At 48.6% G+C, this 14,851-nt stretch overlaps 1 protein-coding gene across 1 annotated transcript; it reads right to left on the bottom strand.

Moving 5' to 3' along the window:
* Positions 1-2,618: 2,618 nt before the first annotated feature.
* Positions 2,619-5,497, bottom strand: LOC112876578 (cyclin-D5-1-like). The gene is made up of 5 exons (XM_025940720.1): positions 4,986-5,497; positions 4,800-4,886; positions 4,396-4,702; positions 4,179-4,312; positions 2,619-4,057 (listed from the first exon to the last, which is right to left on the bottom strand). The coding sequence occupies exons 1-5, from the start codon at positions 5,319-5,321 to the stop codon at positions 3,830-3,832; spliced, it is 1,092 nt and encodes a 363-aa protein (XP_025796505.1). The 5' UTR covers positions 5,322-5,497; the 3' UTR covers positions 2,619-3,829.
* Between the last annotated feature and the right edge of the window lie 9,354 nt (positions 5,498-14,851).

The raw sequence follows: 14,851 nt of genomic DNA, 5'->3' as shown, positions 1-14,851 counted from the left end.
CTCTCATGGATTGTGGACGGATGGTTAGCAAGTAGCTGTGGCTTAGATGCCGAGCGGGGCCGGAGAGCCGTGTTCTATATTGGACCTGCGCGTCTATTTGCTATTGGGCTGAGCCCATGTACGTGGCCACTACTTATACGTAGAGCCCATGAACTCATCTACTTTGCTTCCAAGTAAAGTTGTCCTCTGATCTCAATTGCTGTTCTTCCTTGTCCCTGCTCTCTTTGCTTCTCCAATTCCCCAAATTCCCTTCTCTGAATCCTTCCCCCGCTACCTGCTGCTAACAGTAGCCAAGTAGTATCCCCTCAAAAAAAAGTAGCCAAGTGGTAACCCACTGGCAGTACACATCCCAACGATTGGAATCGAGAAAATTTTGCACGAGCGAAGAATAGTAAGTCCAGAACTCGGTTCTGTTTTACCCATTTATTCGTTTCCTTACATTATGAAAATCCTAGATTTCGTCCTTTAACCTTAGTAGGGCACAAGCCGGTAATTTGAACCCTTGTTAGTAGCAAAGGAAGGGATCAGTGCTGTAATTTTCACGGACCCAGTGGCACGCGTCTCAGCTGAAGGCTCTACCAATTGAGGTTTCCATTGCCATTCATGCATTTTTTGGAAGAAGAAATTTTTTTTACCAAGCTTCTTGCTTACAGGCGTGTTTGGTATTGATGTGCTTGTTGCAAGAAAAGACCGATGGCAATCGAATAAAGCCTTTGATTCTTCTCGATATTGTTGTACGGCGACTGTTTGTTTGGCCTCGGTCTCCCATTATCTGTGGTGTGGTGGCTCCCGCGAACAGTAAAACAATTCTTCCTTACGAGTGCGGGTGCCTTCTTCATTCAATTGGATAGCAGCAGGCGTCCATCCAGTCTCAGTCTGGTCAGCGGTAGACTGTCGGGCGTGGCGCTGGCAGAATCCAACGCAACAGAACCTTTCGTCCACGGCGTTCTTTGATCCTCGAAGCGCCGTCGCCGTTGCAGAGACCCAAGGCATTGCAGCAGACAGTCAAACTCTGTTGCTGCAGACGCCGAGGGGAAGCGGTCGATGGAGATGACAAGCGCAGGACTGCAGGGTGGGTGAACGCAGCGGCAGGAGCTAGCAGTAGCAACTAGCAAGCAACAAAGCTGCCATCGCCGCAAGTACACCCCGTACCCGTCCCGCGCCGATTCGATCCCCATCGATCGCGTGCTTGACTAGCGGCTAGCCGGCTACCACGCACAGCAGCTGCTCTCAGCTGCCTGCTGTCCGTGCACATTGATGATGCCGACCGCCGCGATGGCGAGCACGGGTCAACGGAGGAGGTGGTGGTGGGTAAACTTCGGCCCCGCGGCAGCTCCGTTGAGGCCCCACACTTCCGGCGCTCCGGCCACGCAGCGAGCACACAGTTTCCCCCGCAGCCGCAGATTTTTTTGCAGAATGAAAAAGAAGTGGAGTCGTCAAATTGATGTGCCCAGGGTCGGCGTGTGGTGTACGTGGTGGCGCCCATGGAGGCCGCCTCGCACTCTGGCAGGCCATCCGCTACCTCTGTGTTTTCATTTGTTGGCTGGCTTCCATGCGTTGTCCTTCTTCCCAGACCAGAAATCTACAGGGGCACCCGCACTGCTACGAAACCCCTTGCCAATGCCAGCTGCCCGCGAAGTGCACACACAGGGAGTCAGAGAGCGTGCGTGCTCGACGCACGGGGCCATGCCCTGCTGCTGATGCGAGCAAAGCTACCCGCTGTTCAGGCTTTCATTCAGTTGAGGCCAGGCCTCGGGCAGTCAGGCTTTTGACCCGCGCCGCAGCTGTGCTGGACGCCTGCATTTCTCTACAGTTCTTTCCGTCTCCTCCTGGAGATGCAGAGTCATGCGCGGCGGAGATGCATCGTCCACGAAACAGAATCATGCCCCAGCACCAGCACCAGCGAAAGTGAGTGTTTGGGCATTGTGCTTTTAGGTAGAGACAAGATGTTGTAACATCGTGTCGTGGAAGATGAATACAGTATACGTATATCAGAGGCATGTGAATGCGGTGAACGTGGTGAGTTTATAGACGTGTATGAAAGGTGGGGCGGATGGTTACCCATAAGTTGGCCTGGAGTCATGGACTCACTAGGGCTCCGGTAACGACGGGTGGAAAACGTGGGTTTTTTCATACCTCGGCAAAAAGTAGTTTGCATCATATGCCCCCTTACATTCCGCTTTTCATATTGAACTTCGTATTTCACATTTGCATTTCCTTACCATGTGTAGTTGTACAATAGGAACCTAGGTGCAGAATCTTGTACGGTAGGGAGTAGCCACACATAGAAAAACTTTAGTGCTTTCTTCAAAAAAAAACTTTATTGCACATTTGAATAGAAATTGCGTAGGTTCCTGCGTGTATAATTGAAATTTAGTTTTTGGGATTCTATTCCAAACACACCCCTAGGCACGCACATTTTTGTATGCGATCTATTTGAATTGTCCTGCATTTGATTATATTTTTAAAGCCGGTTCATATTTCACTTGATTAGTCGAATCATTTTTAGACTAAGATATCTTGCTATGAATGAGGGCTTAGGTCACGATGGATGATCGGTGTTCGTAATGCCGATAGTGATTGCAAACATGTAGGGAACCATGAAACACTTGTCAAACTAAGGCAAGCAAGCATGGTAGTGCACGGCACAATTCAGATGGTGTTTGTCCGAAACAACCTGACCGACCGTAGAAGAGTAGTGCATCCTCCACTGGGTGCGTCTCCCCCACGAGAGCGGGCGCCGTGTCCCCCATGGCCGCCGAAAGTACACGGGAAAAAGCTTCGGCGCTCCACTGCTCATCTGAATGCCGCAGTGCGACGCTCGCCTCGCATGTAACAGTAGCATCACCAAACATGGCAGAGCCAGGTTGGCAGGTTGCAGAAAAAAAGCCACCTTGGATGCCGCCAGCCAGCCAAAGGAAGCGAGAAAGGGCTGGCCGTCCTGAGCCCTGAACTGGACGGCACTCTGCGGCACGATCAACCGAGAGGGAAGACGACCCCAGATGCAGAGGACGGTGCAGGTTGCACAAGAATTGGGCTCTGAATCCTTATCCCCATCCCCATGCATCTCAAATTCTCAATTCTCACAAAACCATGTAGGGTTCACAGTAACACGATTCAAAGCAGTAGGCCAGTAGCAAAGAGCAAGACTGCAAGAGAATCTCACGTGCTAAAAGGGGGCTTGTACAGCTCTGCGAGGAACCACCCCTGGGTCACCGTCTCGCGTACAAATCCGCTTTCGGCAGGCCATGGGCCGTGGCGCTCGCGACGCCATTGCCACCGGCCTTGGAGATCGTCGATGAGCCAGTGCCCAGTGGAATGGCCGAATGGCGACCGGGCCTACTGCCGCTGCGGCTTTTCCGATCCAGGGAAGTGGAGTGCAGCGTGCGGCTCTGCGGCAGCGAAAGTCCAACAGCCTTGCGCTGCTCCAGTGCTCCTGCTCCTGCTGCTACTGCTTTATGCGCACACACATTTGAGATTTTCTTGAGCTCTCCTCCCCTATCCTTAGGAAAGGAGCTCAAGCTCACTCATCGCCACTCTCTTCATTCTTTTCTCTCTTTTTTTGTCTTTTTCTTCTCTTTTTTTTCTGTTTTCTTGTTCCTCTCGCTCTCGCGCGATCTCAATCTCGCACAAGAACCGAACCAAGCCCTCCATCGGCAATCCAACACGGCGGGCGGCGCTGCCAATCACCGCTTATTTGGCAGCGCCACCGGCGATCAAAGAACTAAAGAAAACACACTGAGATCCGTGAAGAAGATTAGCTGCGTCGATCGGAGCTGCGGCGACCGTAGGACGACTGACAAAAACGTGCGCCTCCCGGCGGCGCTCCTCACCGGCCGATGACCGGCAGCTCGAGCAGCCTCGCCCTCTTGTTGCTGCTCCTCGCCGCGGCCGCGAACGGTGAGGCCGCGTCGACGGACACGGACTCGTATGTGCTGCCGGCGCCGATCGAGCCGTGGCTGGATGGCGGCGGCGGCCTCTTGGCGGACTTGCTGGTCGCCGCCGGCGAGATCTCGCTCGCGCTCAGCATCAGGCTGTGGCAGGCGTGCACGTCCTCCTGATCACCGGGACAAAAAGGAAACGATCAGGATCGTGCTACAAAAAAAAACTAAGGTTTCATACCGTGTAGACGTGTCGGGAACAGAGCAATGACGATCAGGTGCTGGGCATGCACTGACCTTGTCAAGCAGGCAGGATCGAGAGAGGCTGGTCATCTTCGACTCCAGCGCCTCCTTTGACAAAGCGCCATGGCTCGCCGCCAGAACGGCGGCGACGGCCACCGTGGACGGCCGGTAGTCGAGCACGCTCGCAGCTGCAGGAACAGAGCACGCCTCAGATTTTCGGACATCACCAAGAATGTGGAGGATGCGGTTGCAGGAAAAAAAAAACGGTAACCTTCGGCGGTTGTAAAGATGAGGGCGGCGGCCTTGGCGGCGACAAGACCGTCGCCGCCGCCGCCGCCGCCTCGGCGTAGCCTGGAGGAGAGGCAGGGGAGGTAGTCGAAGGGGGTGACGCCGCCCATGCGCCACCCCAGCGTGGACAGCACCAGCAGCTCCATGCGCCGGATGGAAACGCAGCTGAAGTCGTACTCGTCGTCGGCGCGGAACTCCGACAGCGCCGGCGCGCGGTACTCCTCCATCTTCGCCGCCAGCGACACGCACGCCACCGCCAGGAGCCGCGCTGCCCACGGCATCACCGACCTCTGCAACACGTCAACCAACCACGTCGCGGTCAGTCCCGGTGGGAAAACAGAGGAGATCGCGATTGATCTACGGATGGTGATTCGATTGTTTGGTTACGTCGAAGCATCGGTGGAGGCAGAAGCGGTCGAAGTAGAAGACGGCCAGGTACGCCGTGCGGTGGGAGAAGCCGAAGCAAGCCCGGGTCTGCAATGGCGGCCGCAGGTCAAGACTCGAGAAAGAGATGCATCAAGAAAGGAATGGAGGTAGGTGAAAGATGGAAGCTTGTAGTGCTCGATCATTCACCTCGATGATCCACTTGACGGTGTCCCGGCGCGCGCACCGGAACCAGTCCTCGGAGGAGGGCATCGGCGACGGCGACGACTCGGCGCAGGCGTCGGAGAAGTCGGAGAAGGCAGGGGACGAGGACGAAGACGAGGAAGGCGAGCAGCAGAAGCTGCTCTCCTTGGACACGAGGTGGTCCATGTACTCCTCGTCCTCTTCCTCAGCTTCACTGTACAGCAGGAGCAGATTCCCGTCTTCAGCGCTGCCAGCGAGGCCACCGCCGAGGTCGGCACCGTCCTCCAGGCACATGAGGGAGAAGGAGCAGCCGGCCGAGCAGTCCTCCTCTGCCTCCCTCATTATCGATTCGCTGTTTCCACCACTCCTCCTTTCTTGTCACGCCGGAATCAGACGATGGACGACGAACCAATTAAAGAGCCATCTCATTCCGGCCGCCGGAGCTGGCCGCGGAAATGGAAGCTCGGAGGAGGGGGGAGCCGAGCAAGGTGGCTGCCGCTCGAGCTGAGCACCCTCTATTTAAGTGCCCCGCCCCCCCCCCCCCCTCCTCCCTCTCTCTCTCTCACTTCACTTCACTCGTCTAATCGCTCGACATTTTTTTTCTTCTCAATGACCTCGAGGCGCTTGTTGGTCAAGATGTAGTATCGGTTACGCTTTCGACTGAATTCATGTCGTCAGGGTGGTGGCGGTAGGGGCGCCATAGTCAGTGCAGGCGAGCTGGCTTGACTGAACCGATGGGGGCTCGGAGTTCGGGGCTCCAATCACCGGGCTTGACCGGGCGGTGCCATGTCCGCTTCTACGCGCCTCTGACTTCGAGGTACTTGAAATCGTAGCATCGGCGAGACCAATGATGCGCAGCTCGATCTCGGAACCACGGAGACGACAGCTTCGTAGACTTGGATTTGGATTAGGCGCAGAAGCATTTGTTTCGGTCCCACTTACAGCAACAGCAAGGTACAGTACTGCTAATTCAGATCAAAAGGCTGATGACTTGTAGTATAATGCTACTTATTAGTCATAAGTAGGTCTATTAGGACATGAGTACAGTGTTTTATGAAGTACTCTATGACACTTCAACTAGAAATAGCTATTCCTATACACGTACATTATCTAAAATAGGAACAGTCATATATTATGAAACTATTTTTTTATGATGAACAATTTATCCCCGTTGCACTTACGATGTTAGGGGGCGTTTGGTTTCCTGTATATGTGTTGACCAAGCTCTGGAGATGCAGTGATTGGAAGTTTGGTTGCCTGGCTGGAGGTTTGGGCCTGGCCGGCGGCATGCCGAGCCTGGCTCCCGGGAAACGAGATTGAAATCCGTTTCTCCGGAGCCAGGCTCACGGGATGCAGCCTAGTAAGTTAACGATGTTATTAGTCAATAATTAGTATATCTTAAGGTATGTTAGTATATTTTAAAGTAGATTAACGTTTAATATGATAATAATAAGTAATATGTTATGGATTCAAGCAAAATAGACATGACCTTAATACTTATCTTTTTAATTCAAATCGACAGAATATACTAGTGCAGCCAACCAAGCAGATCATGTACATGGTTGTGTTGATCCTGTACATGTTGATTCACTCAACCAAACATCACCTCAGCCTGGTTGGTAGTGCGAGTCAGGCTCACCTTATCTACAAACCAAATGTGCCCTTAGTCTGTATCAAATTATATAAAAATGAATGCTTTTTGATACTAATTCTTTTCTATATCCTAGTCAAGCTGTTTTTTCTGGCGGGAGAGGTATCTAGGAATATAAAACCATTTTTGCGTCCTTTTCCGCTAGTCCAAATCACTTCTCTTTTCAACCCATGAACACTAAAAAGCTTAACACTGCTTGACCGCGAAGACCATCGGATTGCTTGATATATCACTCCATGATGGTATGGCACATGTGCAGATGTAGTTGATATCACTCACATCGCATTTGAAAATCCACCTGTCTCATGAAAACTTGTAGCTAGAACTACTTAGGGCAGCTCCAACCCTTCAATGTGCAAAGATTTTTTTTTTTTTTGCTCACATACACACTAGAGCGGGTCTTACTTTTCATCTCTCCCAACCATTGAACATTAACGCAGTTAGATGCGGCAAAATGCAGGTACCCTCACGAGCCATTGTCATGTGCCCTCTTGCCTTCCGACGTTGTCACGCCAACCCTCCTGCTTGGGGATGTGCATCATTTGTGCGCGTGCAAGAGAAATCAGGACTCTGGAAGGTGGAAATAGAGGTGAAGTGTCAAGATCTACACGATTAGTGGATGCTTTTCTTGCCACTTGAGAATTATTGTCTATATGTTGGGTGAAGTGGGCGCAAAATTGGAAAACCCCTAAAATACCTCATCCATGGGATATTCGATGCGGCTATGATAACAGGAGAGTGCAATTATTTGCTTTTATAAGGAGACTGCAAAATTGGGCATTACTTGAGAGTGATAAAAATAGACCTAGTTCCACTATTTTTACATGCTTTCAATGGTATGCAAAGTACAAGTTCTATAAAAGTATCCATACAACTGACACAAAGAATACATACCTTAGTCAATCTAGTTTTTCAAGTGTCAATGAGAACGTGATCCAAAGCCCGGCCCCATCAACGAGCAGACAGGAGGCCTAGCTTATTATTAGCTTATGTAAAGGCAGTCATTGAGAGTGTAATCCCAACCACCATTTTTGTAGCATCTCTCCTCCTCTAGTAGCACCTCTCACCCCTTTCGCTTCATCCATGAAGTAACCACCAACTTCTTGATGCAGCCAAGCAGGGGCTACGTTTCTTGTGCCAAGTGTGCCTAGGGTGAACAAAGCTGATTTCCCACCCTGATCTCATCCGTGTAAAGGTTGAAAGGAGACCTGAAGAAATTTAGGAATTACTAGACATATTAAAGACAGTCTCGGAGTCTGACCTTACAATATTTAAGTTTGCAAGTCTAGCAAACTAATCTATTGTTCTCCGTTCCGAACGTTGGAAGAATTCTTTTTTCCAATTTCTGCAGGGACTAAACTGCATTCTGTTGCAAACATGCTCCAATGATGCTATGGAATTGTGCAAGATCAGATAGAGCATTGATGATCAATTTTAACTGTGAAGCAGAGAACAAAGTATGTATAGCAGAAGCCACCCACACCACTCCGAAGCGAGATTCGATCCATGGATCCACCGTAGCTCAACTTAATTATCTAATAGTTTTAGTCCAAGCTACTCAATTTGAAAAAAACTAGTTAATTAAGTTGAACTAGTGCGGGTCAATGGACCGATTCATGCCCATCTCTCTCTTCCGCGGTCTACTCTGTTTACAGTTCTTTCATCTCGCCATTGGCGTTAAGATTTAAGTATATTTTGTTATTACTTGTAGTTATTTTCAACGCGTTGGACAAGCCCTTTTTATACAGAACTGTTAACTGAATATCAGTTCGCAATTTTGAACACAAGGCCAACCATAAATTGTCATATGCTACTATATATAAAAATGCCAAACACAAAAAAGTAAGTGATGGCAGGTCAAGTTATTAATATGAAATGCCATCGCTGATCATATGTTTCCAAGTGCTCTGCAGATCAAGTTGATCTGAGAAACTAAAACTAATAGTGACCTGGAGTCTTCAGTTGCATCTTGGGATCAGTCAAAAGTTTTGGTATCAATGAGGATCCAGTGACAGAAATGCGATCTTAATCTCCACAAATCAAAACCAGCAATCACTCCTACCAAAGTACGACGTGTTAGCTTCAGATCCAGCAAAGTTACTGGTCCAGATGCATCAAGTCTATCTATATAGTTAATCCAGGAAAATCCAGGCATTAATCACCCGATGCCGCCCTACTGCATCGCCAAGTACTCGTGTCTATACACTGTCAGTAGGAAATAATCACCTAGATCCAGTACAGCTCAAGCTGTCTAGGCTCATGCCATGTGACTGCTGACCAAAGGTATGGGCAACGCTAGCAACAAAGCATGACGTAGTATTATTACTCAATCCTTTCTCAAACAGAGATGTACTGAAGGACATCTGCAGTAAATCTTTAAAAACTGCTATATATGCCTACACACAAAGCATTAAGTGATTCTAGTACAGTTGTAATGATAATTCCAAATCACCATATGAGCAGTAGTGTTACTAAACTATATCTTACACTTATTCATCAGAGACCACTATTAGAGCCTCCATATCAGTTCTAATAAGACAGTGCTAGAAAAAACCTAGAAGTTCTAAAAAAGACTATAAATCCCCTAATGTGAAATTTGACACCGTCTGTATTTGTGTACGACTGCATTCATAGCTATATGTTAGAGGAAATTCATTATCTTGGGCTAAAACTCTTGTTTATGCTATTCCTTTGGCGCATGTTGATGGACGTGTTTTTCTCTTTTTTACTTTAAAAAATACTAGTCTTTTCCCCATTGCATACATCATACAATCGCTTGAAGTTTTCAGTAAGTCGCTGATAACGTCGTATTTTACACCACCAGAATTGTTTCATAATTTTCCACGACTCAACTAAGCAGCGAAATTGTATTCTTGAGCTATGTTAACTGCATTTGTACATGTTACTAGTACTTACACTACGGTAAAATCATGAGGCAAAGGACTGAATCGTGGTACAAGATCGGCCTGATACTGTAGCGATCGATCTCCTGCATCAGGGCAGCCGGGGCAGGCAGGCACATTCAGATACGAACAGCGTGCAGGAAACACAGTGGCTACTCCGATACAGTCGCGAGGATCTGATGCAGACGCTGGCGGTCAGTGGTCACACACCTACACTACACGTACGTACATGCTGCGTGGCGTGACAGCGGCAGTTGAGCTAGTATACAGCAGGGAGATAGACGTACATGGACGGCAGATGAACGAAGGACCGACCCAGGATCAACACAGGGACCACGCCTGCATTGTGAGCAATCTTTTTCGTTGGTACCTATCGATGTACCTAACCTGCTGCTGTAGGCTCGTAGTTTATGCCGGCGTGACCACGCTGATTCGGGCCAACGGACAGCCGGGGAATCGTGCCTGAAAAATCCCTTCGTTTTGTCTGAGCTTGTTGAAAGCGACCGGAAGGGGTGGTAGGGAAGAAAAACTGATGATATTTCTCTGCGCACTTACTGTACTCTAATCCTCTGCGATTCTAGCTCAATCGGCGCCGTCGGCGAGGCTTCCTTTTGTTTGAGAGGGGATTTTCGAGGCCACAGCTGGTGTTTCTTGCGCTCTAAACTGCTCCCAAAAATTGTAATCCAAGATACCAACAGTGACCATCGTGTGAGTTGCCTGGATCTGGAGGCACGTCCGAGACAGCGAGCGGGAAACGGGAATTCAAAGTTCCCCGGTCCGGAAGCGGACTGTAAACAATTCACTTTGACGAACCATTCATCCCTGGATCTGATAAGTGGCACCTGATCCAACGATGGGGGAAAAAAGATGCTAGCGGCAAAACCAGCCTGCCCAAATGAAACATCATGGAAATTCAGAATGCAGATCAAGATCCATCGATTGGGAGTCGGCACAGAACCGAGAACCCTTGACGGGAGCAGACTGCTTGAGAACCTAGATGACTGACAAGAACACTGTCTATACCCATCCATGACGATGCATTGTTTCTTGCAGTTAAAGGTTCCCAGGCAGAGCTGATGGTGCAGAAATTCTTGGTGAGTTCAGAGTGAGCGGTCACGTCGATGCACTGTGACCGACGACCAAGGCATTTAAAGGTGATGTTCAAGGACAGAGCTCATTGTCCAAAGCATGCACAGCAAACTGACTGGCCGCAAGGAGCAGGGAGGACTCGAATCAAGTTTGTTTTGGCTGGGAGCCTGGGAGGCAGCTTTGAGCTCAGGTTTTCCGGGCATGAGTTGGTGGCTGGTGGGCATGCCAAGCGAGGGAATGAAGGGACCATCCGTCTCCTTGTTTCCCAAACATTGAAGCCACCTCAGCCTCTTTTCATCTTCTTGTTTTTTAATTAACATAAGTGTAATAAGAAGGCTTTAGATTTTTTTTCATCAGCAGGCAACGGATTTGTATTTGTTGGATCCAAAGAGACGTTCTAGCTCGATTCAGTGAGAATGATCTTACATCGTGCTGCACATGGCACTAGGACTGGATCCAAGTACAGAGTTCACGCCGCGCGCCCGCGCCCAGTGACACTTCTGGACATATTTCTTTGTTTATATTTTTTAGAAGAAGGAAAATATTTTAGCATCTACGATCGCACAGAACCGTATTTCTATGTTTACATGAAAGATAAATATATTGAGATGAAAGTTCGTATTCCAATATCTTGTGACAACACCAGATGTTTTCTTATTTTTCACTCTTTAGAACGATGCCTGACCGCTACGTCCACATTTTTACACTAAAAGTTACTGGAAAAGTACCACCAAAAGGAATGTGACATTGGTTGCACTTAGCCATCAGTTCAAACCAGATGGCAAAACCTAATGCAGAAAAGCAGCTTTGCTAAACAATTAAAAATGTACTTGTAACTTGGGAGGCACCCTGGTCTAAACCAAGCTAGACTTGATAATCTGAAACCATGTTACTTTGGTTTCCATTACTGCTGGTATAAGACCCAACCTTACTAGCAAAAACAAAACTATAATATCTCACGGGTTATAGGTGTAGTCCTTTTTCTCTAGGGGCCAACATCATGTGGGATAACTTTTCTAACACAGATAGCAGGTTATTGGAGATACCTTTAATTTCTCCCAAATGTCTCCAAAAGCTGATGCTTTCAAACCTAAAAGCAACAATGCACTTCCCATGGACCTTTTTCCAACAGAAATCCTGTCTCGAATAGTTAAATTTAATAGGAATTTTCATAATTAACTCGTCGGTTTTATTTCAATAAGATTCGAGGGATCATATTCATGCTAATGATTACTTACCATTTTATTTAAAACTGACACTAAATTGCAAAAATATGAAATAGAATTCTCTTCTCATGAACATATTTTACAAGAAATCCTGTAAAAACTCATGTACCAAGTAAGCTTTACTCAAATAGTATCTCATCTTTTGTATTGAACTTGAGAATTTATATCGAGCATACATGCACTGAAAATTGCTGACATTGGCCACCATCTCAATACGAGAAATTCCGAAATGCCGTTTTTCAGCTATAACGTCTGTTTCCTCTTACTTACATTAGTCCTCTTTTCTCTCTCTATGGCTTAACGTCATGTGAGGAAATTTCGCAAAAGTAAAAAAAAAGAAATTTCTAACACAGAGCGTAGGCTATTGGAGATAATTTTAATTTCTCCCAAATATCTCCAAAAGCTGATGCTCTCAAACCTGAAAGCAACTTGCATAATGAACTCTTGTTGTGGTGGGCACCTGTTTTTTCCAACTGAAATCTTGTCTCCAGTTAAATTTATTACGAACTTACATAAGAGGGAGCTGTGCTCATAAATATTTACCACTTTATCGGGTGAACTTACATAATGAATTCCCATGAACATGTTTTACAAGGATTTCCATAATACCTCATGCACCAAACAAGTTTTTCTAAAATAGTCCCTTATCTTTTGTATTGAACTTGGAACTTTTATGTCGAGGTGGTCCACTGCATAGATGCACTGAAATTGCCGACATTGGCAACCATCTCGATGGCTAGATCTGGTATAAACGGCACTGACATCTTGGGTCATATTCTTTTGAGCAAACTCCTCGCTCTTGAGTTCATGTTTCCACACTAGCAGACAAGCGAAACGCTGAGTAAATGACGTCTAGGTTTGGTAATGTCCTGTCAGTGTCACCAACTTCCATCCCATTCAGAGCCGGAAGCCGCCGAGCTCCAATGGCATGGCGACACCCGGGCATCTCGGCTTGAGACGACAACGAAGCAAGCGAGCAGAGGTGGCGCGCTGGTACTGGAGCAAGTTTTGTCTCCGCGGCCGGCAGCGATTCTTTTCTAGTCCGGTCCCTTCCTCAATACCATTTCTCCGTGAACTTCCGGAGAAGATATTTTGGAAACCGAACGCCCGCGGCCAGGCCACCCCGCATCATCACGTCCGGCTAGATCCCAATGACAAGCTTGTTAGGAATAAGTTACAATGACAAGGTTCATTATGAAACAATTGTATCAACACGGTAATTTGCATTGCATCCGAGCTTCGGCCACCATCCTCAACTCCACTGGAGTTAAGGATTTGAGGTTTCCAGAATGAATTTTTCATAGCAGCTAGGAGTATGACCTTAGGGGGAAGTACGTGGTGGCAGGGCGTCTCAGCGATGGTGGTGGTCACGGTTGGCGGGGTTGCGTGGTGGCAAAGGAATGCTCCGGCTGGATGGTGCCAAGGTGGAGGGTGTCACGAGGAGCCCCGAGTTACGTAGCAGTGCCATTGTGATCCTGGATATCATGGATAAAAGGTCATTCAGAAAAAGAAATTAAGTTAACTTTCAAAAAAGAGAAAGAAATTAAGGCTAAAGGTAGAAGAGGAAGAAGATCGAATGTGAACGGCTGGATTTGAACGGCTACCAAATTCAAGTGCTCATCAGATTTAAAACACCCCGGCTTCCCTATAAACATGATCTATCTGAGAGGGTCCAAAAACAAAAGATCATCTTAATTATTTTTAAAGCACATACTCAGTCTGGACCCTTGAGTATATATCTACTAGACGGGTACATATGCAGTTTTGTTATTTGTTGATCTACGTACGGCCCCAGAGCCTAGCAGCAACGGTGAAAGGCTGCTCATCAAGGGTCTGCACGTTGGAAGGCTGCAGGCAGGCTTTACGGTTGACAACGCCTGCACTGAACCTCATGCGGTAGCCGGCCCCTGTCTGATGGATCGATTAAAGTGGCTGCTGCACTGAATCCCTTTCCTTACCTCCATGCTCTTCAGTCTGGGCTTTTAAAAACTCACTAATTCCCGCTGCAAACGTGCAGCCACTCGCTAAAATCTTCAGCCGTTGTTCCCCAGCGTTTGACCGGCCCGGCCGGGGTTGATGACCGGCTGCTGCAGCAAATTAAGGAGCACCCGTACTGAAACTTGACATGATGAAACACAGCAGCTCGATGGATCATTTCCTCACGAGTATTTGAGCAGAATAAAACAGTTGGGTTGCAATCAGCGTCCGACATTGATCGTGCAGATGACGAGGTCGCAAGAAGATCCATCATCCCAGGTCGCAGTCGCAGCACCCATTGGCCACCGCTCCCACGTCGCGGGCAACTATCCGCGAGAACGAAGAGGCAGGCGGAACCGCACCATCAGAGAGGAAGGGAGAAAGAAAATTGCCACTGCCCACTGCTAACTGCTATGCTGGTGCCCGGTGCCCGTAAGAGACACCAGCCAATGGATCGGCGCCGCCTGCGCTCGCTCTGCCACCGCCTTACCGATAACGTAGTAAACGGGTGGCGATAAGGCTAGTTAAACCCCTCTGCCGGGGCGATTAGCAGGGACCACCGCTTCTAAATCTGCTCGGCTTGAACCTACTATTTCTGGGGGATGGGGGATGGATCGGAGGAGGAGGAGGAGCTCATCAGCTTTTGCCAGCAGAGAGAGACTGATGAGAAGAATAATGGCGCCGTGCTAGCTAGTCTTTTGTTTGCATCTACGCACGCGCGCGTGTCGCCGGCCGGAACGAGCTCGGCGGCAGAGGCATGTGGGCACGCCTACCACCTAAACACCGGTAGAAAATGGGCGTGGCGGTCGAGCTGCACTGCAGTGGACTGACAGAAAGAGCACGATCAGCTTGGTTCAGGTCAGGCGGCCGGCAAGTGTATCTCTGACATGCACAGGAGTTGTAGCAAGTGGAAGCAGCCTGTGGGATTGATGCGGCGGCTGGCACAAGCCTCATCGTCGCCTACTAAGCACTGGTACTCGATTAGGAATGGAAAAAACTGGCTCGGATGTACCGAGGCGCGCAGCT

This window comes from Panicum hallii, chromosome 9 (genome assembly GCF_002211085.1).
Source record: "Panicum hallii strain FIL2 chromosome 9, PHallii_v3.1, whole genome shotgun sequence".
Taxonomy (NCBI): domain Eukaryota; kingdom Viridiplantae; phylum Streptophyta; class Magnoliopsida; order Poales; family Poaceae; genus Panicum; species Panicum hallii.
Note: the sequence above shows the minus strand (reverse complement) of the source record. Positions and strands in the feature narration are given on the sequence as shown.

Bases quoted from the DNA above. Each gene is read 5' to 3' on its own strand.
- LOC112876578 (XM_025940720.1), bottom strand. From the start codon at position 5,321: ATGAGGGAGGCAGAGGAGGACTGCTCGGCCGGCTGCTCCTTCTCCCTC. The intron at 4,887-4,985 runs GTGAATGATCGA...CCGCCATTGCAG, and splicing joins CCGTCAAGTGGATCATCGAG to ACCCGGGCTTGCTTCGGCTT. The intron at 4,058-4,178 runs GTCAGTGCATGC...CCCGGTGATCAG, and splicing joins GATCCTGCCTGCTTGACAAG to GAGGACGTGCACGCCTGCCA.